This window comes from Cydia strobilella, chromosome 13 (genome assembly GCF_947568885.1).
Source record: "Cydia strobilella chromosome 13, ilCydStro3.1, whole genome shotgun sequence".
Lineage (NCBI taxonomy): Eukaryota > Metazoa > Arthropoda > Insecta > Lepidoptera > Tortricidae > Cydia > Cydia strobilella.
The window spans coordinates 12,983,515-13,010,211 of NC_086053.1; the positions used below are offsets into that span (position 1 = coordinate 12,983,515).

The 26,697-nt window shown below is 43.4% G+C and overlaps 2 protein-coding genes across 2 annotated transcripts; one reads left to right on the plus strand and one right to left on the minus strand.

Moving 5' to 3' along the window:
* Positions 1-1,210: 1,210 nt before the first annotated feature.
* On the minus strand, positions 1,211-26,391 carry LOC134746922 (nascent polypeptide-associated complex subunit alpha, muscle-specific form). Its single transcript, XM_063681494.1, has 13 exons — positions 26,058-26,391; positions 10,830-10,981; positions 10,373-10,524; positions 9,973-10,241; positions 9,530-9,616; positions 9,042-9,171; positions 8,343-8,474; positions 7,522-7,660; positions 7,181-7,305; positions 6,669-6,932; positions 3,395-5,730; positions 1,373-2,980; positions 1,211-1,291 (listed from the first exon to the last, which is right to left on the minus strand). Exons 2-13 carry the CDS (start codon positions 10,949-10,951, stop codon positions 1,211-1,213), a joined length of 5,445 nt encoding a protein of 1,814 aa, XP_063537564.1. The 5' UTR covers positions 10,952-10,981; positions 26,058-26,391.
* LOC134746390 (15-hydroxyprostaglandin dehydrogenase [NAD(+)]-like) lies at positions 17,743-21,596 on the plus strand. Its single transcript, XM_063680757.1, has 5 exons — positions 17,743-17,868; positions 18,708-18,944; positions 20,001-20,174; positions 20,840-21,000; positions 21,425-21,596. The coding sequence occupies exons 1-5, from the start codon at positions 17,764-17,766 to the stop codon at positions 21,561-21,563; spliced, it is 816 nt and encodes a 271-aa protein (XP_063536827.1). The 5' UTR covers positions 17,743-17,763; the 3' UTR covers positions 21,564-21,596.
* Positions 26,392-26,697: the final 306 nt, after the last annotated feature.

The window sequence follows — 26,697 nt, forward strand, 5'->3', positions numbered from 1 at the left end:
AAATCGTACATACTTTACTTTAAAAATGGAATCTTATAATATGTATACCTACCTACCTATCTGTTACGAAAATAATCGGATAAAAGTAAAAATATGGATTATAAAAGCTGATCAGGAAATACTGAGTAAGAGATATATCTTGTGATTACATAGATTTTAAATATTCATATCGACTAGCAACTTCGTATTAGTTAAACATAAACTTTAAGTTTCGATAAAGCTTGCGTCTCATAAGTAAATTAAAAATCTAATCTCAAAACGTAATTTCACAACCGCTAATAAAAACAGATAGTTAGAGGTCCAAGTGAAATGTTACAATGTTTTCAACAAGCAAAGCACCATTATATTCAGATTGTGCTGAGGTGGGTAAAGTTTGCTTTCCGTAAAAACAATTACAGTACTATGGTATCACTAGTTATATCATAATTGACTCATAATAAGTCGAGGTTCTATTTGTCGTCTTTGCACTGGATGCAGTAACGGGAAAATGCTCCAATCTACATTATATTTTAGCAACATTTGAGTTCATCATGTGTCGTGGTATCTTAAAAATATGTGAAATTCTTGTATGAAACAAATTGATTCCTTTTACATAACAACGCCCTTAAAAGATGATGACTCGTGAAGTTGCACATTTTCATATCGGTACTTAGAAAAATAAGAACTCCAATTGCAATTTTGGCGAAATTAACAAATTTTAAAATCTCATTACAAACTCAGCCAGCCACCACATTGAAAAAGGTAAGAGTATATAATAGTTATTTTTAATACTAATACACTAGCTATTTTCGGCAGTAGTATAATTTTTATATTCTGTATGTGTACATAAATGTAAGTATTCTATAAATATTTGGTTTACAATGATATAAATATTGAATTGCCCCTAAATTTATTTAGCTCCAATTTCTACGAGAACATTCATAAGACTAGCCGATAAATCGCCGCCCCGTACGAGAATAATATCAATCAATACCTATCCGATACGTAATATAGAGGAAATTATTTAATATAAATCGCGTTCACACACTCATACATCGCACCAAGGAACCTCACTCTACTGGCTCGCACCTCCACTATCACAAATATCATGCACGGAATAGGGCAGCACTACAGTCAACACTAACAATGAAACCGCGTCGCCGACGCGGGAGCCTGGCCGCTATCGAACGCCGGCCGACTAGGGCCGGTCGGCGTCCGAGCGGGTGTAATGCTACACGAGCGTCTCGTACTTGTCGAGCACGTGCGCCTGGTTGTTGTCGTCGCCGTGCGAGCGGGAGCGCGGCCGCGGCGGCTGGTCGGTGGCGGTGGCGGTGGCGGTGGCGGTGGCGGTGCCGCTGCCGCTGCCGCCGCCACCGCCACCGCCACCGCCGGCGCTCTTGGCACGCGTCTTCTTGTCGTGGCCGCACGTGCACGCCACCGACGTCTGCCGCTTCAGTGTCTGCGCGCGCGTGCCGGCCCACTGCGGGTCGAGCGACTCGCTGCGGGCGTACATCTGCCGCTTGCGGCCCATGGTCGCGTGCGAGAAGCCGCCGTGCGCGTGGCCGCCGTCGGACGCGGGCCGCAGCGACTCGCTCCGCACGCAGACGTTGCCGCCGGCGCGACGAAACGAGTCCAGCACGCGCTCCTCGATCTCCTCTATGTCCTTTTTCTTCACGAGCCATATCTCCTCGGAGCCGCGCGTGAAGTAGCTCGACCCCTTGCTGATCTGGTACGACTTCTCCTTCGGCTTGGACTTGCAGGGCTTCGAGTTGTTGAGAGCGGCGTCCTCGAACTTGTGCACGGCGCGGGCGACGTCGGCCTCGAGCGCGGGCGAGGCGACGTTGCGGAAGGCTGTGCCGTGGGACGGGAACTGGTCGGCGATCTTGACGCCGAGGCTCGGCGAGCGGATCGTCACGTCGACAGGCGAGGGCATAGGTTTGAATTCCGGCTTTATGATCTTTTGCGGCTCGGCCTTCTTTATCGGTTCCGCGGGTTGGTCGCGAGGCCATTTCGGCAACGGCGGGCTGTTCTTCGATAAACTCTGCTGCCGCCCTAAAGTCGCACTTCCGAGTTCAAAGTGAACGTTATCCTTGAAGGGTGTGGCCGGAGGCGGGAGGTCCTCCTTGGGGTCCGAGCCGAGCCTCTCGGTGCGGCCGCGGCGCACGGAGCCCGAGCGGGACAGCCGGCCGGGCGGCACGCCGGCATCCTCCGCGGCCTTCTCAAACTTCTTAATTTTATCCCCGACCCCATTGGACTCCTCGTTGCCCGCGACCCCGCCTCCGGCCCCATCGCCATCGTTCGCGTCCTTTTTAACGTCGTTTTCTATAATAACCCCATTATTGACCAGCGAAAGTTTTTCAGTTTTTAACGGCATCGGCGATTCTTTAGCGACATTAGATTCCTTTATAATCGATTTCGGAGCTGGCGAATCGTCGTTCCTCTTAATTTTGAAAGTCGCAACGGGTGGAGAGTTCTCTTTCTTAGGTGGGGGGATAATTTGTTTCGGTGGGGACGCGACTTCGGATTTCGTAAGGGACAGTACGTCGCTCCTCGGCGGAGGTACGACCTGTTTCTTAGGAGGCGACAGGATGCCCTTCCGCGGAGGCGAGTCTGCACCGAGTACGGACGGAGGAGCCTCCTTTACGACCGGCGACTCCGGCTTGATTTTAAAATTGTTGACAGGTTCTTTAGTTTTCTGGGCTTGAATGTCGCGGCTCAAGAAAGAGGAGTTCTTCACATAGCTCTGTTCGTCCAGCGTAGGCTTGGAGGAGTCGATAGAGGAAGTCCTCGGCGGGGGCTTGGCTTGGCGCGCGGTCTGCTCGAGCTTGAGCGCCTGCTCGCGGACAGTGCCGCCGTTGTTGGCGCGCTCGTGCTTGATGGTGATGGCGACGCTGACGCCGGCGGGCGCGGACGCGGGCGCGGACGCGGGCGCGGGCGCGGGCAGCTTGTGTTCGGGCTTCGCCGGGGCGGGGCACGGGTCGAGGGGCCGGTGCAGGCGCGGCTCGCGGCGTGGCGAAGCCCGGGGTCACGCGCGAGACTCGGTAGTCCACTGAAACAACTTCTAAATTAGTGCCGGTCCCACTTTTGAGGTTCTCGGAGATGCACGATTCCCTGGGAAACGTTGCGAAAGTTGAAAAGCCTTTATACAAGTAATATTGGATCCACAATAAATGAAATATTAAAGATCCAAACCTGCCAACAGTACTATGATATTACCGAAAAATAAATTCGTAACAGAAAGTAAGAACCGTCGCGGTTAGAACTCTGCCAATAGGGTATTTGGCTACTAGTCAAATCAGTTTCGTTTTTCTGTCAAAACGATTTTGATACTATGGAATTTATATGAAACACTAGCATGTGAGCTCGACGGCGACGTGGCGCGCGAGGATGGAGGCCACGTCGAGGAAGGGTGTACCTGGTCGGAGTCGTCGGAGTCGGAGTCGGCGCCGGAGCTGGTGTCGCTGAGCTCGACGGCGACGCGGCGCGCGAGGATGGAGGCCACGTCGAGGAAGGGTGTACCTGGTCGGAGTCGGAGTCGGCGCCGGAGCTGGTGTCGCTGAGCTCGACGGCGACGCGGCGCGCGAGGATGGAGGCCACGTCGAGGAAGGGTGTACCTGGTCGGAGTCGTCGGAGTCGGAGTCGGCGCCGGAGCTGGTGTCGCTGAGCTCGACGGCGACGCGGCGCGCGAGGATGGAGGCCACGTCGAGGAAGGGTGTACCTGGTCGGAGTCGTCGGATTCGGAGTCGGCGCCGGAGCTGGTGTCGCTGAGCTCGACGGCGACGCGGCGCGCGAGGATGGAGGCCACGTCAAGGAAGGGTGTACCTGGTCGGAGTCGTCGGAGTCGGAGTCGGCGCCGGAGCTGGTGTCGCTGAGCTCGACGGCGACGCGGCGCGCGAGGATGGAGGCCACGTCGAGGAAGGGTGTACCTGGTCGGAGTCGTCGGAGTCGGCGCCGGAGCTGGTGTCGCTGAGCTCGACGGCGACGCGGCGCGCGAGGATGGAGGCCACGTCAAGGAAGGGTGTACCTGGTCGGAGTCGTCGGAGTCGGAGTCGGCGCCGGAGCTGGTGTCGCTGAGCTCGACGGCGACGCGGCGCGCGAGGATGGAGGCCACGTCGAGGAAGGGTGTACCTGGTCGGAGTCGTCGGAGTCGGAGTCGGCGCCGGAGCTGGTGTCGCTGAGCTCGACGGCGACGCGGCGCGCGAGGATGGAGGCCACGTCGAGGAAGGGTGTACCTGGTCGGAGTCGTCGGAGTCGGAGTCGGCGCCGGAGCTGGTGTCGCTGAGCTCGACGGCGACGCGGCGCGCGAGGATGGAGGCCACGTCGAGGAAGGGTGTACCTGGTCGGAGTCGTCGGAGTCGGAGTCGGCGCCGGAGCTGGTGTCGCTGAGCTCGACGGCGACGCGGCGCGCGAGGATGGAGGCCACGTCGAGGAAGGGTGTACCTGGTCGGAGTCGTCGGAGTCGGAGTCGGCGCCGGAGCTGGTGTCGCTGAGCTCGACGGCGACGCGGCGCGCGAGGATGGAGGCCACGTCGAGGAAGGGTGTACCTGGTCGGAGTCGTCGGAGTCGGAGTCGGCGCCGGAGCTGGTGTCGCTGAGCTCGACGGCGACGCGGCGCGCGAGGATGGAGGCCACGTCGAGGAAGGGTGTACCTGGTCGGAGTCGTCGGAGTCGGCGCCGGAGCTGGTGTCGCTGAGCTCGACGGCGACGCGGCGCGCGAGGATGGAGGCCACGTCAAGGAAGGGTGTACCTGGTCGGAGTCGTCGGAGTCGGAGTCGGCGCCGGAGCTGGTGTCGCTGAGCTCGACGGCGACGCGGCGCGCGAGGATGGAGGCCACGTCGAGGAAGGGTGTACCTGGTCGGAGTCGTCGGAGTCGGAGTCGGCGCCGGAGCTGGTGTCGCTGAGCTCGACGGCGACGCGGCGCGCGAGGATGGAGGCCACGTCGAGGAAGGGTGTACCTGGTCGGAGTCGTCGGAGTCGGAGTCGGCGCCGGAGCTGGTGTCGCTGAGCTCGACGGCGACGCGGCGCGCGAGGATGGAGGCCACGTCGAGGAAGGGTGTACCTGGTCGGAGTCGTCGGAGTCGGAGTCGGCGCCGGAGCTGGTGTCGCTGAGCTCGACGGCGACGCGGCGCGCGAGGATGGAGGCCACGTCGAGGAAGGGTGTACCTGGTCGGAGTCGTCGGAGTCGGAGTCGGCGCCGGAGCTGGTGTCGCTGAGCTCGACGGCGACGCGGCGCGCGAGGATGGAGGCCACGTCGAGGAAGGGTGTACCTGGTCGGAGTCGTCGGAGTCGGAGTCGGCGCCGGAGCTGGTGTCGCTGAGCTCGACGGCGACGCGGCGCGCGAGGATGGAGGCCACGTCGAGGAAGGGTGTACCTGGTCGGAGTCGTCGGAGTCGGAGTCGGCGCCGGAGCTGGTGTCGCTGAGCTCGACGGCGACGCGGCGCGCGAGGATGGAGGCCACGTCGAGGAAGGGTGTACCTGGTCGGAGTCGTCGGAGTCGGAGTCGGCGCCGGAGCTGGTGTCGCTGAGCTCGACGGCGACGCGGCGCGCGAGGATGGAGGCCACGTCGAGGAAGGGTGTACCTGGTCGGAGTCGTCGGAGTCGGAGTCGGCGCCGGAGCTGGTGTCGCTGAGCTCGACGGCGACGCGGCGCGCGAGGATGGAGGCCACGTCGAGGAAGGCGGGCGCTCCGCGCAGCGTGTCGTAGCGGCCCGTCGTCTCGTCGCCGCGCTTGTCCACTTTGCGCAGTTTGATGCCTGTTACGACAATTTATTTAGGTTAGTCACTTGTTCATATTAAGTTAAAGTAAATAATAGTACAGCGGCCAGATGGCCTAAAACACCATTCGATGTGACTGGACAGTATACTACCGACAAGTGGTATCGTTGTGTTCGGTAGAGTCTACTGAGTACGAATAACAACTTGTCACTTTCTAAGAGTGTGGGGGGCTTAACTGTGAAGTCACAAAATCGGCAGTACAGTTTTTAAGTTTTTTTCTTTTAAACATACCATGTGGGGTACCAAATGAAAGGGCTTTGTGAGTAGATTCCAAATTATAACATACTCTAACATTTTCACTAATTTGTTAGACCAACTAACGACTAACGAAAACCCGACAAACGAAACTTTGCATGAAATTAGCCATAATAAACCCTATTCTTGAGATAATAGAGTCTACATTCAGTTGTTATTGTAGTTCGCACTCGTACAAAAATTAGGTAGGTAAATTCGCCATTAGACGATCTTAGCCGACATTGGCGCTGAGTTCGTCCATTGCGACGTGTTTTAAAAACGTGTTTATTTCACTATCCGATGCCTTATATGAGAATTTGGCAAGTTTAATTAGAAACCAACGAAATATTTTATCAACTATAGTTTCAGAAAATTTTACTTTCAGGTAACAGGATAGCTAAAATTTGTCAAGTATTTTCTTTTTAAATAAAGTATGCCGGTCTTCGCCGAGTTGACCTTAAGCCAATGATCGTAGAACGATTGAATAATAAACTTTCACGCGCGTTTCATTTTTGGTCACTTGTTGTGTTTAAACCTTGAACCTGTGAATCTCGTCGGAACGCACGAAGGTTGGGCCGGAGCCGCGCGCGTCAGTTGACACTTGACAGTCAAAGTTAACAAAGGTTAGCTAAGTTTTATGAAAAAGGGGGGTAAGTGATCGGCGCTGAGATCGGGCACTGACCGTCCCGGATGGCCTTGAGCAGGTCGGAGCGCGGGTCCTCCTTGGGCTCGGTGGCCTGGCGGGGCGGCTTGAGCTGGGAGGCGCCGCGCAGCAGCGAGCCGGGCGAGGGCGGGCGCGGCCGCTCCCCCGCCCCCGCCACCGGAGGGCCGGGCGCGGCGGGGGCGGGGGCGAGGGCGGCGGGGGCGGGCGGCGCGGGGGGCGCCGGCGGCGGCAGGGGCGCCGGCGCGGCTAGCGGCGCGCCGCCCTCCTCCGAGGACATCATGCCTGAGGAGCATATTACAAAACGTTCAACATTTCAAACGTTCACGTTAAGCTCGCGCGGTTATCACACTGTGACATTGCACGCCTCGCTGGTGTGTGTGTGAGCAAGACAGCGTTACGTACATTATGTAGCGATGTTCCTCTCGCACACTATTAATCTAAATTTTTCTTACAACCATAATCATGATTTTATCTTGCATTTTGTCACATTACGACCTACGTCTCAATTACGACTTTATATTGAAACTCACCGATGACGGCGTGCATGTGGTCGAGGTGCGCGTCGAGCGCGGTGCGGTGCGGCGGCGACGCGCCGTTCATCATGGGCGGCGACGCCGTGCCCTCCGGCGGCGGCGGCGGCGGGGGCAACGTCGATCTGAGGACAGAGACGAGACAGGTTATTAGAACCGACAACATAAGTGCAATTTGCCATGAAAATCAATTTCGCAATCCCTTACCATCTGCTGATTGTGACGTTTCCTGCTCTTTCTAAAGTCAAGTAATATCACCTTGCAGCTTACTCTAACACCGAAAAGGCATTCAGCCAGCATACGAGCCATGACATTGGCACAGCACTACACTAGACAAGCACCTGGTCGGCGTGTGGTTGTTGGGCGAGTCGGCGGGCGGCGCGGGCGGCGGCACGGAGGGCCGCGGGCGGCGCGGCGTGCCGGCGCCGCTGCCGCCGTAGATGGGCTCCACCGACCCGTAAGGGCTCTCGTCCACCATCACTGCGAACATCGCGTCAATATGGATCACTAATTCAATACAGTGACGTAACTATAGGGGGACAAAGCGAACAAAATGTCACGGGCCCCTGGCCCGAGGGGTCCCAATTTGCCGAGAAGCTGTGATCATAGGGCCCAAATTGATTATGATATGATATGATATGAATATGCCACGGAAATCAGTTGATATAGTTACGCCGCAGGTTCAATTAATTGTGGCACATCACTATTTCTAATATTAATTTAAGCGACACGTGAAAACCGTCCACACTGTACTAGCATGCAAAAAACACTTCCGAAGGAAACCGCCGCGCCCGGCGACGATATGGCCTTCTATTTGAAAATCGAAATCGCATCGCTGCTAATTTTTCCCGCCGCTCGCGTTTGCGCTCACTAAGTAGCCGGGTCCACACAGAACGAGCATACGCGCGAGGCAATTTCCTCGCGCACAAAACGGCCAGTGTAGACGTGCCTCAGGTGCCTCGGCCGAGGCGGCGCAGGCTCTCTTTGTGTGGACCCGGATAATAACGTCTGTCTGTTCCCCTATTTGCCATAATAAGTAGGTTGTCGGTTCCGTTGGTTCTCGATCTCGATGGAGTTGGGTCGCGCCGCGGGCGGTTCATCTGTAACCGCCGTCCGTGACGCTCGAAGCTACAATACTTGTATATGTATAATAGAACCTTACCATGTCCGTTTCCTGTGAGCCTCGGTTGTCGGTTCTGATGGTTCTCGATCTCGATGGAGTTGGGTCGCGCCGCCTGCGACGAAGGCGGACGGTTCATGCCCACTCGGTAGCCACCGTCCGTGACGCTTGTAGCTATATACATTTTAAACACGTATGATCATAATGATTCCTATATTTTATTATGATATTGTGGATGCTGTCACAAGCCAAACAGGGACAATCATGACAACGATATTATAACAACATTATAAGTAAAACTTTTATTTGTTCTATGAATTATCCGAATCCAACGGACCAGGCGTCATCAAAATCTTGTGAAGTTACATCATGCAAAATACAGAACCTGAAGATGCCATACGCGTAAGATTACTCGATTAAAAACAGAATACCGGAAACAAGATCAATTATGGCATGCCTCGTAAAAATATGAGCGTAAGATAGTCTCAGCTGAATCAGTTTCAATGAACAACACTCTCATCTTGTTTGGAAAGGCATCTATCTCGCTGGAGCTGGAACTCTGCTACATAGGACTACGCAACAAACAAACGCAATCGTGCCAAAAGTGGTAAAATAAAACAAAAGCAAATATTCTCATCATATCTGTTGACGCGCAGATTTGTCAAATCTAACGCACGGGCACAGGGCACGCGTCTGCGTGAATGACACGATCTATAGACACGTAGTGTAGTACCTACTCACCATAGAGGGCCTCCTGCCGGATGGACTGCTGCGAGAGCTGCGTCTGCAGCGGCGGCGGCTGCGGCTCGATGTTGTAGTGCCGCAGCTGCGCCGGCGCCATGATGTGCTCGCCGCGCGTCACGGCTGCCGCCTACAAAATTACATTTCAAACTTAACTTAAACGGTCGTCGACGTCGGTCGCGTTTTGACGGACAAGTTTGGATCATCATTTTAGATTCTACATGTGAACTCCGAGCGTGAACAGAGTAAGAACTTGGCAACCGCACTGTCCTTCGATAAGATTATGCTCGCATAATCGTACTTCCGGTACTTCGGATTTAGTGCGGACTGGCGACTGTGAAGTCCCGAAGCACTCGCAGTTCTCACTAAATCCAAGTACGATTAAAATCCCAGCATAATCTTACTCGATTTCGGAAATAAAATAATATAATAAATATCTATGTAAGTGATAGATTTGAATGTAATCAGAGTGGGATAAAACAAAGTACCTTTTGTCTTTCTCTAGTGGAGTGCGGCGGCCTCACGCGCCGCGCGCCGCGCCCGTCGGCGCCGCCGCCGCTGCGGGGCTGCCGCACCTGAGGGGAAGCGCTCACTTACACACCTGCACAACTATCCTTCTTCTAATACATTTATATGTCAACATTTGTCAAGCTTCACCATACATCACGACATCTAACCTTACCCTTTGCAATGGCTGTAAAATACAACACAAACTTTGGCGACGCGACGTTATTAATAGATACGTTGCATAAATACATGTTACGGAAGGAATGTACTACACAAGCTCGTCTAGCGAATCGTGGCCATTCTTTTTGTTTTTATTTCAACTATGCCCTATCAATTAACGTTAATTTCAACCATTAATTCCATACTATGTGTACTCTTTTTGACCAGAAAACCCCAGACAAGACATATATATGTTACCACTTACCTTCTTCCCGCGATCGTGCTGAATGCGCTCGGTATCCTGCAGCATTTCCCTTCTCCACAATTCGAAGAAGTAATCCGGATCGGTATAGAACTTCCTCGCGTCTCTCCCGTCGTCTCTGAACTCGTTGAGCCTCTCGAGCGGCGGCGGGCGGTCGCAGCGCGCGTACGTCGCCAACATGGCCGTCGGCATCGAGTTGCGACTGAATAGTTGCTGTTGGAATGTCCGCGAGGAGCGGAAGGCCTTGCGCATTTGAATGTCTTGAAGCGACACTAGAATAAAATAAGATAGTGGTTAAATTGGTGTGTAAAAACTTTGAAAAATTACTTCTAGGGGAGCCTCAAATTTAACTACAGATATTAAGTAATGTCCCAATTATCATTCGTAAAAAATCATGTTGTACCTTCCTCAACCCCAGAGTCGAGCTGCGTGACCTTGATGGCTAGCCTGTCTATCCGCGCCTGCAGCACGTTGGTGCGCTCCGCGAGGTTGCTCGCCTCTCTTGTCAGCTCGCCGAACATGTCCTCCGCATGCTTCGATAGGGACGACAGTTGCCTGGCAATAAAAAACGGTGTTAGATTGTCAGCCTGTAAAGATTTAGTGCGATAAATGGGGTACTAACTTCTCAAAGCAATTGGCTATGCCACTAAGACTATGACAATAAGCTCGTGTGAAAGACTTGCAACTGCCAAATAAATATAATATGTAATTAAATTGTGACATATAGGTACCATTGGGCGCCGCTTTCGCGCACTTAACTAGAATAAAAAATGTTGAGCAGGGGTTCAGGCCATTGGTAATCTGCGGTTCAGAATCCGATGAAACTAAGAAAGGCGCGTGGACGCACTCTGATGACGTACCTCACAGTATTGGCCAGTGTGCCGTTGGTGACGGCCTCCAGCTCGGACGGCACGGCGAGCCGCTCCGGCACGGTGCCGCGCGACACGTGGACCGGCTCCACGCATCGCTTCGGCAGCGGCATGGCTGCGGTGGAACTACCGGACTACCATCACTGGAAAGAACAATACGAAAAGTTAGAGCTCTGTACTTTTAAACAGTCATACTTACGGGAAAGATATAATATTCGTAACTGAAAATAATTCCGAAACGACATCGAAGAATTTTTAAACTATTAATTTGCGCTAAACATACAAAAGGGGTTAAATTAGTCTCGATCCTCTAGCTACTCCGCTTGGTCCCTCATCGAGGTGACGTCGTAATGAACTTAAAACGAATGTATCATGAATAATTCATATTAATTATTTTATATCGTTTAAATAACACTTTAAATAAATTTAATGTAACGTTACGTAAGTCACTCGCCTTACAATCGACCATAAAACAACGCTGCCGGAAAATTTCAGGGTGGGAGTTACACCCGGCTTTCCGTATTTTCACCGCTGTCCGCTGTTCCCGCCAATTACCCGCCATTTAGCCATCTTCCGGCTCGCGTGCCGTGAACGAAGCAGAATATTTTATATTCGCCCGCTAACTAGATAATTTAATTTAGTAAACAAGAAATGTAATCATGAACCAAAACACGACTTAAGTACATTGTCCAAGCCCGCGACGTATAATGAAATAAGATGGTCTAAAAGAGAGATAATTATTAATTGGCCACTTAAGATTCCATTCCAAGATCCAAGAGGTTAGCACAATTAGCTGTAGCGTTCAAATGACAATGGCGCGAGTAAAAACGTGAACTACACAATATAGGTACATAACTCATAAATCTCATAATATAATCAATGCATATCATTATATTACCGCAGCTATGAATATTATGACGATGACCTACTTTAGCTTCCTAAGCAGCCGAGTATACGCGGATCCAGCCAGATAACTAGTTGTTTATTTAATCAACGAGCTCGCTAAGGCACTTACACTAAATATGTTCGAAAATGACGTATGACAACAGCTGGACAATGTTCCACTCAGTGAATTGACGATTCGTAAACCTTATTGCAAAGATAAGATCGACAATTGACAGTTGAGTGTTGCTGTTAGTTTAGGTAGTATTACGCTGCTGGCTGGACATCGAGGCCGTGGCTGGCGTAGCCTGGACGAGAATTACATGGCACACGATGAAGGAGGCCAATGTCCACAAATTGACATTTCAATAAACATTTAACGAAATAAATAAATACAATATTTAGTAACCCAATAATAATTTAAAACGAAACAGTACTTATCTTTGTATAAATCTATTTACAAAAATCATTGCATGTTTTGTAAACTAATGTACCTAATATTTATTGGAATAAATGGCTCTACTACTACTAAGTTACCGCTACTGCCGCTGAAGGACGTCTAAATGGAGAAAAATGTGACCGATTATGATAATGAATAGAAAGTATCTTCGGCGTTTACATAAATGAATGGTAATTTGCATTGGTTACTTAATTTTAAAACTTACTTTTATTTTTATAACACACCACATGTCGCAATCACAGAGAATAGTACATAAATAGTATAAAGTTAGGTACGTAACAGAAATGAAAGGCATATGCAGGCAAGACACTAAATGTCAGTGCCATCCCGGCGTCCCAAATAACAACAAACCAATTGATCGAGCGAGACAATGACACAATCAGCCAATATCACTACATAGTATAAAACAAACTCGCTTCCTGCTGTCTGTCTGTCCCTATGTATGCTTAGATCTTTAAAACTACGCAACGGATTTTGATGCGGTTTTTTTAATAGATAGAGTGATTCAAGGGGAAGGTTTATATGTATAATACATCAGCATTGCACCCGTGCGAAGCCGGGGCGGGTCGCTAGTAAACAATAAAGGTTACTTCGGGTTGAAACTTACAACGAGTTTGTTTGAGTATTTACATAAACGACTCATACATTTGCTACCTGTTAGAAGATATTATGTCATTGTTAACGCCAATGAATTCTAAGGCTTACCTATTTACCTACTCTATGTACTGTTAAGTCCATACGTCGCGTGAAGCCGAGAAAGGGGAAAATTAACAAGAGCTTAGAAACAATAAGTATACTCTGTAATCTGTAAGTCTAAACTAGAAAAGTGACGTTTTTCATACTGGACGTCAGTCATGAGTCGTTAGTAACGACGACCATAGTAATGAATTCAATGCACTAGTGGACAAAGAACAGTTGGCCATTATCATTAATAACGTGGACATTATGAACGATTAGGAAAATGCGTGGCAAATCGCCGGCAACTTCAACTGGGAACAGTTATTTATTTCCAATACAATACAACTTCAAAGGATAATAACCGAGAAACAAGTTGGCAAAAGGAACCAGCTCGGTCACTTGTCCATAGGGGACAACTGGTATACAGATGCATTTAGAAATCTTTCTTACTGACAACATATACTAACTTAATAAGTGGTATATTTTAGCTGAAACGTTAATATCCTATCATCCATCATTATTACCCAGCAGTAAGCATTTGTGCTAGACTCCGATATTGCTGTGCATATTCATAAATTAGTACGTAAATAGCAATAGTTACCTAATACCTTTAACGATGGTAGTATTAGTTACTTCATTAGAGTTTCATTGACCTCTTTAGGCTATAAACTACAGGTAATATGAATTATAGAATAGAATAGCATAACATGAACCAAACCTAGGAGCAACAAAAATGTCTACTGAGATGAGTTTTGTGAGGTTGACAAACCAATGAAATCAGAAGTTTCGTTTTCATTTTTGAGTGATTTTGTATTCACGACATCAAAAAATCTCAACAACGCCTCATAATAGTCATTAAAGTGACTTTAACTGTCTTACCTCCAAGATATTTCTCGCATTTTCGGAGTCACTCAAGGAAATACTGATCATAATATATAGGGAAATATTTTACGCGCGTACGACATTGACGAATTTGGTTGCGGCGTCGCACGGTACACCGGACACCTAAATTAGCCGCATTCGTCCCCTAATCGAATGATCCCACTCGTGTCAATGTGCCATTTACGTGTCAGTAGGTACTATAAATATAATACGACTAAATATACTGGATGTCCTTAAATCCATACAGGGAAACATTTAGAAGCAAGATGTACCAATATTATTCACTGAATTACCAAAACATAATTCATAGCGCAACTAAACAAATATGTGATAGATAGGTACTTATGTAGTTTATCATATGGTACATAACGGCTGCTAAATGGACGAGACGAAAGAACTAGTTTAAGAATGTATTTAGATGAGATGTCCTTAAATCCATACAGGGAAACATTTAGAAGCAAGATGTACCAATATTATTCACTGAATTACCAAAATATAATTCATTGCGCAACTAAACAAATATGTGATAGATAGGTACTTATGTAGTTTATCATATGGTACATAACGGCTGCTAAATGGACGAGACGAAAGAACTAGTTTAAGAATGTATTTAGATGAGATGTCCTTAAATCCATACAGGGAAACATTTAGAAGCAAGATGTACCAATATTATTCACTGAATTACCAAAATATAATTCATTGCGAAACTAAACAAATATGTGATAGATAGGTACTTATGTAGTTTATCATATGGTACATAACGGCTGCTAAATGGACGAGGAGACGAAAGAACTATTTTAAGAATGTATTTAGATGAGATGAATTAAATGGTTTAAGATTTTTTAATACGATACACTATTAATACTACACAGTAGGTACACACGAAGCCCGTTAATTTATTGGTAAGTTACCTATTGGGGAAGTACTTAAATCTTAACGTGGCGCTTGGAACAGCGAAAAAGAAACAGGAACTCATTAAAAAAATCGTGGTAAATAGAGTTGGACCACGCTATATTTTCATGCCAAGTGCTACGTCAAGTAAGCTTATAGGGATATATATGTGTGCATTCTTACTGCCAACTTTGTGCAAAGTTAGCGTGGCCGTGCGTGGCCAGAATATAATCTAAAAATGATATACTATAGGTGTAATTTACTGTTAAAATCGAAATGACTTATTACGTTATTTGATAGAACCGACCTTTACGAATATTAAGAAGTTAGAAACAGGGCTTGATGTGCGTACCTACAAATAAAGATTATCAACATAAGCAAAAAAATAACTTGTAGATAGTTATTTTTTTGCATACGTTGATAATCTTAGCAGTAACAAATCAGCAAATCACTCAGCAGTAAGACATTTTAAATGGTGGGTATATTTTAATCAGTGGGATTATTTAGAAACTAAGATAATAAATAACAAGTATCTAAAAGCCATATGAAAGGCTTTACATGAATATGAACTACCTAAAGCATACATTGACATCATCAAAAATATTTACCTTAACTCTACAAGCAAAGTAAGACTAGAGAGCACAGGCAATCAAATTAAAATGCAGAGAGGAGTGAGACACGGAGACCCACTCTCTCCTACACTGTTCATGGCCGTACTACACAGCATGATGTTGAGGACACATATATATTATCTCTAGCTAATTATCAGAGCAATTTATTGATGTTAATATTATTCCATAATAATATTGAATTATTATACAGATCAAAAATAATACTAAGAATTTCACAAAAAGAATAAAAAATACTAGTCTAGAATGTTTCAAGAATAAAATCTAAATGTCAAAAAAAATACAACAAAGGAAGTACATAGGTACATTGGATTATCCATTTCCTCGTCATTAATCAAATATACCTAATAAATAATTAATCGTTTCGAACCAAAATTAATCCCACGTTGTTTTATCATTCATGGTGTCTTGTGTGGTATAATAAGCTTTAGAAATAAGTTTACGCTTTACATAATTCTTCAATTTATTAATTGATAATTCAGTAATACGGTTTGGAAGTTTATTATAAAATCTTACACAATAACCCATGAATGATTTTTTAATTTTATGGAGCCGAGTGAAGGACTTTATGTTATGAATGTCACAGTGTTTCCTAAAATTGACAATATTTTTATGAATATACATATACAGAATATTCTCATAAATGTATCTGTTCACTGTCATATTATATGAATTTCCTTAAATTTAGTCTCTCCTATGGTTCATTTTATATATTGCTCGAATAGCCCTCTTCTGCAGAACAAAAATGGTATTAATAATTTTATTTAGAATGCAAGAGAACAAAAGCTTGCAAAATTCACTCGGCCCTTGGCACTTTGCGCAAAAAAATACAACCCAATAAGTGGTTGTGACGTCAAAACCTGATGGTAAAATCGATAGAAATTTAATAGATTGAGTTGTCGACCGGCCAGATATTGAGAGATTAGCATAACTAATGTACGGAATACACGCGACCGCATGTAATCCGCTAGCGCCTCAGCTTATGTACATTTTTTTATGGACCTGGTGTAATGTTATTCGTCCCGACGTTTTCTCCGCACGCACTGTATGTTATTATGGATGGACCATATCGCTCTGATACGTCTCGAACTAGAGCGGCCCGTTGGTTAATGCACTTTTTTGCACAGCTGGCTCGTAGCATCGTGTTTACTGCCATAATTATAAGTACGTTGTTGTCCGGTGCAAGTGAAAAAGGAATGGATTGCAGGTAATCAATCGTCGATGAACATTATGAAGAAGGTAATGCCGTGGGTGCTGACCATATAGTGTAAGCCGTTCGCATAAAAAAAACGCAATTCGATGTACAGGTTAGCCGTTTGGCACACGCATACTAAAGGTCAAAACAAAATTTTTGACCCGCAGTTCCTAAAAAAAATTCCCTTAGGAGGGAAGTGCTGAAACATTTTATTTTTGTATAAAAAATTTTTTTTTTTTTTTTCAAAAACCTATTTTGTGTGGTATCATACGAAAGGACTTTTTATGGCGATTCTAGAAATATATCATTACATTTCAGCCATTTTTTTTTAACTAAAACAGCTCAACAACGGGAGTCATGGAAATCTAAGGGAAAGGCCTTTGCCCAGCAGTGGGATACTACAGGTTATTAAAAAAAACAAAAAAAAAAAAAAGAATTTTCAACACATATCAAGTTATATTTTTCAACATATATCCTCCAAATACGATGTGGCAGATTTTTTTTTGTACAATATACCACAAATGATACGTGATATCCTCAGATCCAACCCCAAGAAAGCAATTTTGAAAATAATATCATTAACAATTTTTTTTAATTTTTTTTATTTTACAAAATGACACAGTTCTACTTCAATACCTACTTAACGAGACTTATGGAACTATACTGCAGATATACGGTACATATTAATCATAAAAGGATACGTAATATCCATATAACCAACGGGAAATACCTCTTAAACCCTTTAACTGCGCCTTTTCATCAGTTGGTATAGTTTGTTTAGTTTTTGACACAAAATATCAAGGTTGTATCCTTCAGATACGATATACCTTACCGATTTTTCTTTGTACCACCGGTGAAATGTCTCAAATGTAATGTCTTTACATTTGAGACATTTCACTCATGTTTTATATAAAAAAACCGGCCAAGTGCGAGTCGGACTCGCCCACCGAGGGTTCCGTACTTTTTAGTAATTGTTACTATAGCGGCAACAGAAATACATCATCTGTGAAAATTTCAACTGTCTAGCTATCACGGTTCATGAGATACAGCCTGGTGACAGACAGACGGACAGAGGAGTCTTAGTAATAGGGTCCAGTTTTTACCATTTGGGTATGGAACCCTAAAAAATACATTGTTAAAATTGTGAACCCTTGGAACGCGAGTCCGACTCGCACTTGTCTGGTTTTTTGACCTGTCGTGTAAAGGTGATAAACATTCTGATAAGATTAAAACAAACCGATGTATATAAAAGTTACACCTAAAGAGAGAACTGAGCCATTAAACGAAAATGAACACACGAATCACAACATGGCAAGCCTAGGCGACATTACGGGAAAGACGTGTCTGATCACAGGTGGCGCCTCTGGTTTGGGAGCGTTATACGCTGAAGCTTTCCTACAGGAAGGGGCTAAGGTATTTTCCCAAAATATTTTTATTTAAGGTGGTTCGCTCTCCATACAAAAACAATTGCGTTTTATTAAATCATTATGCACTATTACTACATAAATATGTGCGCATCTATCTACTTTCGAACATTCGTTTGCACTAAATTTATAGAAAAACTTTGTTTTATACAGAAACTGGATTCAGAAAGCTCATTCAAGGTCAACTTGGAAACTGTTGGAGGAGGCCTTTACCCGACAGGGCCCTTAATTACCTATAATATAATTTGCTATTTCCTTCTATTATGTATTAGTTAAAGTAGAAGGATGGAAATAAAAGCTTAATTATTATTATTAATTATAATAGTGTGTAATGACTTAATAAAACGCAATTGTTTTTTGTATAGAAAGCGAACTACCTTAATTTCAAATCTGGTGTAAATTCTTAATGACTTAACATAATATCAGCATAAACTATTAACACCCAAGAGTTGCATTGTTTGAATGGGGCGTTTAATTAATGAAGCTCGATTGGTAGAATATATTACGTAACCATTTGACACGTTTCATTACACTACAGTACCTAAATTTCAACAGTTAAGACATATATTGAGCTGTTATCAAGCAGACCTTCACCTTCACCTGAGGGGTTCATGCAGAAGAAGATTACATAACTAATAACACTTATTATAATATTTTTCTTCTTAAGTACTTTTAAAACTTTATAACTTTTATACTTGCATGAAATAAAAGGCTTTTTATTTATTTATTCATGGCGCTATTGATTGACGAAATATCTGACCTTAAGACAACCGTCAAATTATAACCTCATCACTTTTATCGTAATATTTTTACATTTTGTTGATCCAGCATGTAGCTATACTGGACATAGCAGAGGCGAAAGGGAAAGAAACAGCTGAACAACTGAATAACACATATCCTGGCAAAGTGACGTTTATTAAGTGCGACGTCAGCGATGAGGACAGCATCTCAATGAGTTTCAACCAAGTTGTGGACACTGTGAATCAGCTGGACGTGGTGATCAACAACGCTGGGATTTTTAACGACTCTCCTACTCTCTGGAGAAAATCCTGTGATGTCAACTGGGTATGGTATTGTAGGGGAGAGTGGGTGACAGTGAATCACTTTTTTTTGTAAGAGCTGTAGTTACGCCATTTTAACTTCTTCTTCTGCTACCATGCCCTAGCGGGCGTCGGTGGCCACCTTTGCAAAGTATTTTTTCTACTCTTGGCCAGTTTTGCTAGCGTATTTTAACTTCAAATTGTATCATTTTCTTACTTAAACCTAGAGTATCAATCTTACGTCTTGGCCACGGCACAACATTGCGCGACTGGCTTCGGCTAAGGTGACAACCAAAGGGTTGGCGACACAGCGATCGGACCTTTCGTTCCCACCTATGGTATTCGCCTTAGCCAAAGCCAGTCGCGCAATGTCGTGGCTAGGAAGTTAAACCTTATTAAGAAAGAAGCTGTTAGGAAAGCTAGAAATAAAATAAGATGAAATTTAAATAAAAGCGAAGAAAGATTCACTGTTACCCATGTGTGGGTAACACTGGAACACCTTCCGATTAAACGAAACGGTAAGAGCTGTTGCATTGCTTGAGCATTTATTCATTAAAATATATTAAGTTTTATGATAAATGTGCAAAATTTTATCATAACCGTTTATCATAATTTTTCATAGCGAATAGTGACCTTGGTAGCCAATGCTCATTACTGCAAATTGTAGTTCTGAAGGTGAGATGGTATCTAGTTAGGCAAACGGAGGGGCGTAAAAGCGGTAACGTCGTGAGCGCTTACTTCTTTACAAGTAATATTAGTAAAGTTATTGCAAAAGATCCACTGTTACCCTTACCCGTGACCCACGTCTCCCCTAATCAATCCAAATTTACAGTCTGGCAAAAAAGAGTAGAAATTAAAAAATGGCAACACTGTAGTGTCGACCCTTTCAAATCAATCTAAGGAAAAAGGGACGACACTACAATGTTGCCACTTGTTAATTTCTACTCTTTTTTGCCAGACTGTAAATTTGGCTTGATTAGGAGAGAGTGGGCCACGGGTAAGGGTAACAGTGTATCTTTAATAATAAAATAGATTCAAGTGATATGTTTTATCGGTGTTTCGCGTGTTTCATCTTTTTCAGCAAGGTCTGGTGTCATTTTCGATGAGAGCAGTAAAGCACATGCGAAAAGATGAAGGCGGGGCAGGTGGGACCATCGTAAACGTCGCGTCCGCAGCGGCTTTCCGTGCAATAGGGTGCTTTCCTATTTACTGCGGATCCAAAGCTGCTGTGCTACATTTCAGTCAAAGTCTTTCGGTATGCCAGCGGTATTAATTAATTTTGTCTGCATTATAAATTTTATTGTTTTTTTTTTATAATTACATAAACGAATCGGAACAGTCGATACTTCGCAGCAATATTTACGGGGCTAGAAAAAATACAATTAGGTGCAAAGCGATCGCGTCAAATAATTTTTCATTTTTCATTCTCTGAAAGTGGGTCGTTGTCGTTGTTGTTCTAAAAAAAAAGTGTGCAGAAAATGATACATTTCTGCTCTAGAGCACTGTACTTTCTAACTACGTTTTTTTTCTTTTTTTACAATAAGCAATTAAAATTTTGGTTTTAAATGGATTTGTTGTAAAATTTCCATTCTGATAATTAACTCTCCATTTCATAAGTAACGATATTTTTACCTAAACTGTTAATTGAAAGTACCCTCAAGAAATACTACTGAAGTTTATACTTAGCCGTGATTTTTAATGCACATGTAATTTACTTCCCTCGTATTCGAAAAGAAAAGTAGGGAGTAGTAGTCAGTGTTTAACTCGGGTAAAAGGCACCATTTCAGTCTCGGACTATTGGCGCTCTCACTCTCACTGCGGCCGAGCGCGAAACTACCTCGACAGAAATGGGTGCCTTTCATCCCTTGGTTAACAATCTACTATTTTAGTTAGACTTATAAAATGCCTATATGTTTACAGCAAGCTCCATTTGAAGAAAAAACAGGTATACGAGTGTTAACACTATGCTTAGGACCAACGGACACGCCTATCATGAAAAACGTGGCTGAGCGGATGTACGACAAAAAATTTGGCAATGTCCTTTTGAACCGCATAGCTGAAGGTTCACAAATCCTTCAAAAGTAAGTAGCTATATGTGCGATAACACGTAGGTAAAATAAACCAATGTAGACCACTCATATCACTTGCTTTAAAAAGGGGCCCACTGACTATCAGTTCGCCGGACGATATCGGCCTGTCAGTTGTTCGGAGCTGTCAAATTTTTGTTCTAACTGACAGGCCGATATCGTCCGGCGGACTGATATTCAGTGGCCCCCTTTAGCTTGGAATAGAAGCGGAAGTTTTCATTTTTATAAAATTAAGGATTTTAAAAGGAGCTTCCGTTTGTTACGCGTTAGATATTTGGCAGCCTAATTCCATTAATTATTGACAGCCTGTCTGTCTGACTTTTGACTAACATAATGAAAAATTATATGATATTATGAATATAACTTAGAAGTTATGTTATGCCGCTATTGTGAAATGTAACAATGCATTATTTGACAGAACCGAACCAGCCGTAGCAGCCTTTATCACGATGTTCAAAAATGCCCCAAACGGCTCGGTGTGGATGTCGGAGAACAATCAACCAGTCAAAGACATCACTCCGAAGATACAAGATTTTTATAACTCATTTGTTAAATAAATGATAATCTTCAAAATGAATCAGAATAAACAAGTCATTTCTGGATGCTGATTGGCAATAATGTGTTAACCCACATAAGCACCATTTTGAGAAAATGGCGTCTAAAGATATTTTCGTGGTTTTTGAGTGTTTGTTCTAAAAATTAAAGTGTGCAGCGAGTAGTAGGTATATGTAATTAAGTTACAAGGCATAGGTAATCCTAACAAAATAAAAGGTTTAACGCTGAAAGATAAGAGGCAGATACTGGGTGGTGATCGAATCAAGTCAATAGCATGTAAGTACATACCTAAGATTGAGATAAGTAAAGCAAATATAATACAAAGTTGCGTTCTTCATTATTGTTGTAGTTGCTGACGTCGCTTGGCAAGATTATTCCCATAAGTAATCATTTACTAGAAGAGTAATACCTTTTTCAATGAACTTTTATAATATGTATAACAGATAAAATTCCAATAACAGAAATAAGACTAGATAACGCGATACGCAGGCAGAATACAACCAAACGGCTAGACTAGGCAACATAGATAGAAACTTGTTTGATTACCAGAGATGCCTCCGGTTTAGGTTTCCTTAACGAGGAAGCCGAGTTTTGGTTCGAAACTAAACTTGATTACGTATGAGAAGAAATTAATGAGAGCTGTAGTACACCAAATCAACAGACATTATACATCCAGGACATCCATGTGGATCTATTAGTGTTATATTTCAATCCGTCTTGAAGTCACTATGTTAAATATATTATTGCCTGCTGCAAAGGGTGTGTTTCACGGAGTTTTTATATGATATCTAATCGAAAGTTTACTTTACTTATACAAATACAATTAGGCACGAAGACGTGCTATCAAACTTCGCACTTAAGTATAGTGGAAGAAATCCTCATTTAAAGGCCTACGGAGGTTAAAATTGTATACCTATACATGTGATGTAGGGCATGGTCGGAGTGGCGAACCTTGGGGGAGGCCTATGTCCAGCAGTGGACGTCTATCGGCTGACATGATGATGATGATGACATGCGAAAAGCAACTCAGCCCCTGGAGTATATGAAAGTCAAAAACCCCTGGGACTTACAGGTTCTCGACATTATCTATGGCTGGGACTCGATGCGAGGGTTAAATGTGATAATTTCTAGGAATTAGAACGATATTCAACGCGAATATTTAGGCAAATACCTGCTCCAATGTCTGTCGTAAGCTAAGAAAAGTATGGCAGTTACTTTCGTTCCGCATCAATTAGACTTAGGCCAAATCTTGGTGAAAGAAGTCAAATGAAACCCCTCCAGAGTTTGGTGCTGATGCTGATTTAAGTCAAGTCAAGATCTGGTCCGGAAAAATCAGGTTATCTCATTTACAAACACGCCGATTAAATATCCATAAATATCGTTATTGCTAACCTTTGGCCTGTCTCCGATCGCTATCACGATAGGTAAAAGGATGTTGCCATCAGTGCCATCACACTTAAATAATAACAATAAGACGTGGAAGTAGTAACGTTTTATTTTCATAGATTCTTTTAACATAATCTGCTCGTGCTGCAGTACTTGCAGTAGTGCGTATGCGTCTATATCCGGCGATGCACACCTAAATGTAAATGAGCGAACGTGGCACCAATATAGCACATAATAACATTCATAATCGTGTTATGGGCCGATTAGTATGCAAAGTCAGGTCTATGCGCCTGTCAACATGGGCGTTTACGCTAAAGGTACGGTTCCGAACCAAATGGAGAATGCGTTTCCGCTGCGTTCACGCGGCGTTAATTTTGTGTGAAATTGTCGAACAGTTAGAAAGATACGCCGGTGTGCACAAGCTCTTAACTTAATCTAACATAAGTGGTACCCAAACTTTTTTTCTACTATGGGTCCGGGATACACAGACAACACAAACTGTTACAAAACAATGTACTTTAGGGTCAAATGATTAATTATGCATGTATGTAATAAGACTAATAAAATGAGTTTTAGATTAATTAAGTGATATAATATTAGTAATACATAATGCATAACATGTATTAAATTCAAATGAGAGAAAAAGTGACAACTATTAGAACGAGATTAAAATTGCAAATCTAAATTTTATGTAAGACGTAACTTTCATTTATATTTACATATCAAAAAGTGTGTCACTAATAGTATTTAAATAAAGAACATTTGAAAGAGTTAATACTTTAAAATCTTCAAATATGAATGTCAGCTGAAATGCTGAGGTCTCCATTCATAGGGATACACTACATAATTATATTTAGTCATTTAGTCAGTCATTTATTCAATATTGCATTGTCATGTACATAATAAGGTGTTACATTTTATATAGCAAGTTCATGACACCCTGTAAGGGCACACAATAGTACAGTTTTTCTATTCTATTAATTCTAATATATATTCTTAAGGGTCTCCGGCAAGCTCGGTTCTCCAAACAAACGTAGTTCCACTCTCATTTTAAAACGAGTAGCTAGTTTGCGCTGAAACTTTGTACTTACAATAGGATAAGGTATATCTATGTCTGTTATTAGTTGATGTTGCTTCAGATACCATAGTTTAAAAAATACAGTGAATTTAAGTTTTTCATACAAAACTTGTTTTCACTCTTATTTCGTTTGTTTTATAAACTAGATATACCTCATGTCATTGTATGTGCAAAGTTTCATTACAATCCAACACGTAGTTTTAAAATGAGAACGGAACTTCGTTTGTATGGGAAGGTGAAATTCGACTTTTTACAAGCTTTTATTAAACCTGCAATGTACCTATGTAAGTATGTATGTAACTATGTTTGTAAGGGTCAAATCTTGCAAGTTAAATTTGACCCACTTCCCGGTTTCCGATAAAGCTGTTTAAAGTAAAGTCACAAGACTTACATATGTAATTTGCATACATATGTAAGTCGTGTGACAATGCAATATTATGGTATCATCGAGCTGATCTGATGGAGCAAGAGGTGGCCATGCCATAGGAACTCTGTTATAAAACAACGAAACCTAATTGTGTTTGGGGTTTTTAGAATTGTCTCAATGAGTATTAGTTGTCTGTGGAAAAAAAGTACAGTCAGCAATAAAAGCTTGTACCAAAATTTTTGCTAAAAGCTTATTTATTCATTCTGTTACTAAAACATACAAAAGCTCTAATATCCTGCAGTAAAATATTTAAGCAAAAGCTTCATTTTTAGTCCAATTGTTTATTGCAGGCCGTACTTTATTGTACATTAAAGTTTATAATTATGTATGTTTCCCACAACATTATTACCTTGAACTTTTGCAAAAATGTATAATTACAAATGGATAAAATGGCAAATCCACTCAACAGCAACTTCCGTTCACATGATAACACAGATCATATTCTGTTATAATAGGGTCCCGTTTTTACCCTTTGGGTATGGAACCCTAAAAAAAAACTGGCACTACCAGAATACACCATAGGTTAAGTTCTTATAGCAGTTACTAAACAAGTAAGCAGATTATTTATTTTTCTGTATGTTCTAATGAAAATATGCTAATGATACTAAAGGGGTCCACTGACTATCAGTCCGCCGGACGATATCGGCCTGTCAGTTGTTCGGAACTGTCAAATTTTTGTTCTAACTGACAGGCCGATATCGTCCGGCGGACTGATAGTCAGTGGGCCCCTTTAGGAATAATGAATAATAAATAAATATCAGGGGACATCTTACACAGATCAACCTAGCCCCAAACGAAGCAAAGCTTGTACTATAGCTGCTAGGTGACGATATACATACTTACATAGATACATACATACTTACATACATAGAAAACACCCATGACTCAGATATGTTCATCACACAAATAAATGCCCTTACCGGGATTCCAACCCAGGACCATCGGCTTCACAGGCAGGGTCACTACCCACTAGGCTAGACTGGTTGTCAAAAGGAATACTTCTAGACTATTAAGATATCATAAAATACATAAGAATAGTGTGATGTTAAGTGGTCTATTGACACTTGCCTGATGAGATTTTTAAAATTGGCTTCTAACATAAACAAGGAGCCCTCCCAGGGACTGCCTAGGTATCATATTGAAAGTCAAATAAATAATGTCTACTTGGACACGATCCAATGGAACTTTAGAAAGTCCATTTATTCTGTTATTGTTTACGTTAAACTGCGCACAGTATGACACAGAATCAATTCTCTGAACTATAATTATAGTGCTAAAGTTACTATTATAGACAAACACTAAGAATAACAATTGATCCTCGCTCGCAATTCACGATCTTATACTAAATGACTTGAAGATAAAGAATGACTAAACGAATGAATACATCGTCTAAAGGCGTGGTGACAATTTAGCGATGATAAACCTACACACATCATAACGCCCATTTTACCGAGAAGTTAATTCGCTCAATAATATAGGACGCGGCCACGTAACAGGACCTTTCAGTATCTGTGATTTAATAATATACTTACCAGCCGAATTAAGTAACTAACCCGAATACGCAAAAAATCTTATAAGGCTTGGAATATTGAAGTAAGTACTCACCCTTCACACTCGAGGAAGTCAATAATTACTTGGCGCAATTTGCGCAAAAGTCTCTGGCGCTCCAAGTATCTACCGCCAAACAAACACAAAACACAATGATCTAAACACTTTTTATATAAATGCCAGCTATTTCAACAATTTTTACGCTAAAACCGCCGCCTAGCCGTGCCACAAAACGAAAATGGCAGCGTCGAATTAAAAAAAAAACATACGTAGTTCCAAAATCTGCCACCGGCGCAGCTGACAATTGCTGACATGGCTGACATTAAAAAAATCCAAAAAGCACTTGCGAGGCTTTAATTTACATGTTTATAATAAAAAATCTTTTTTTTAAGTTATTTTAATTATGTAATTTAGAGTTACACCACGAACACTACACCACACAACATCAGTGGTTTTATTTTGCCTTTCTCTCAACAATCCCCTCTCTTTTATGTATACTTATATGTTTATTTTATTTTGAGCTGCCCTTAAGGTTCATTTTAAGATGATTTTAAGCAAAATAAACTATAATATTAACTTAATACTCTAGTACAAGAAGGGAGTAAAAGTAAATAATGTAGGCACCTACTTTATGAAATTTACTTTTGTAAATTGGGCTTACTAGGATTATCTACATTGCATTAGAACCGCCGTTCAA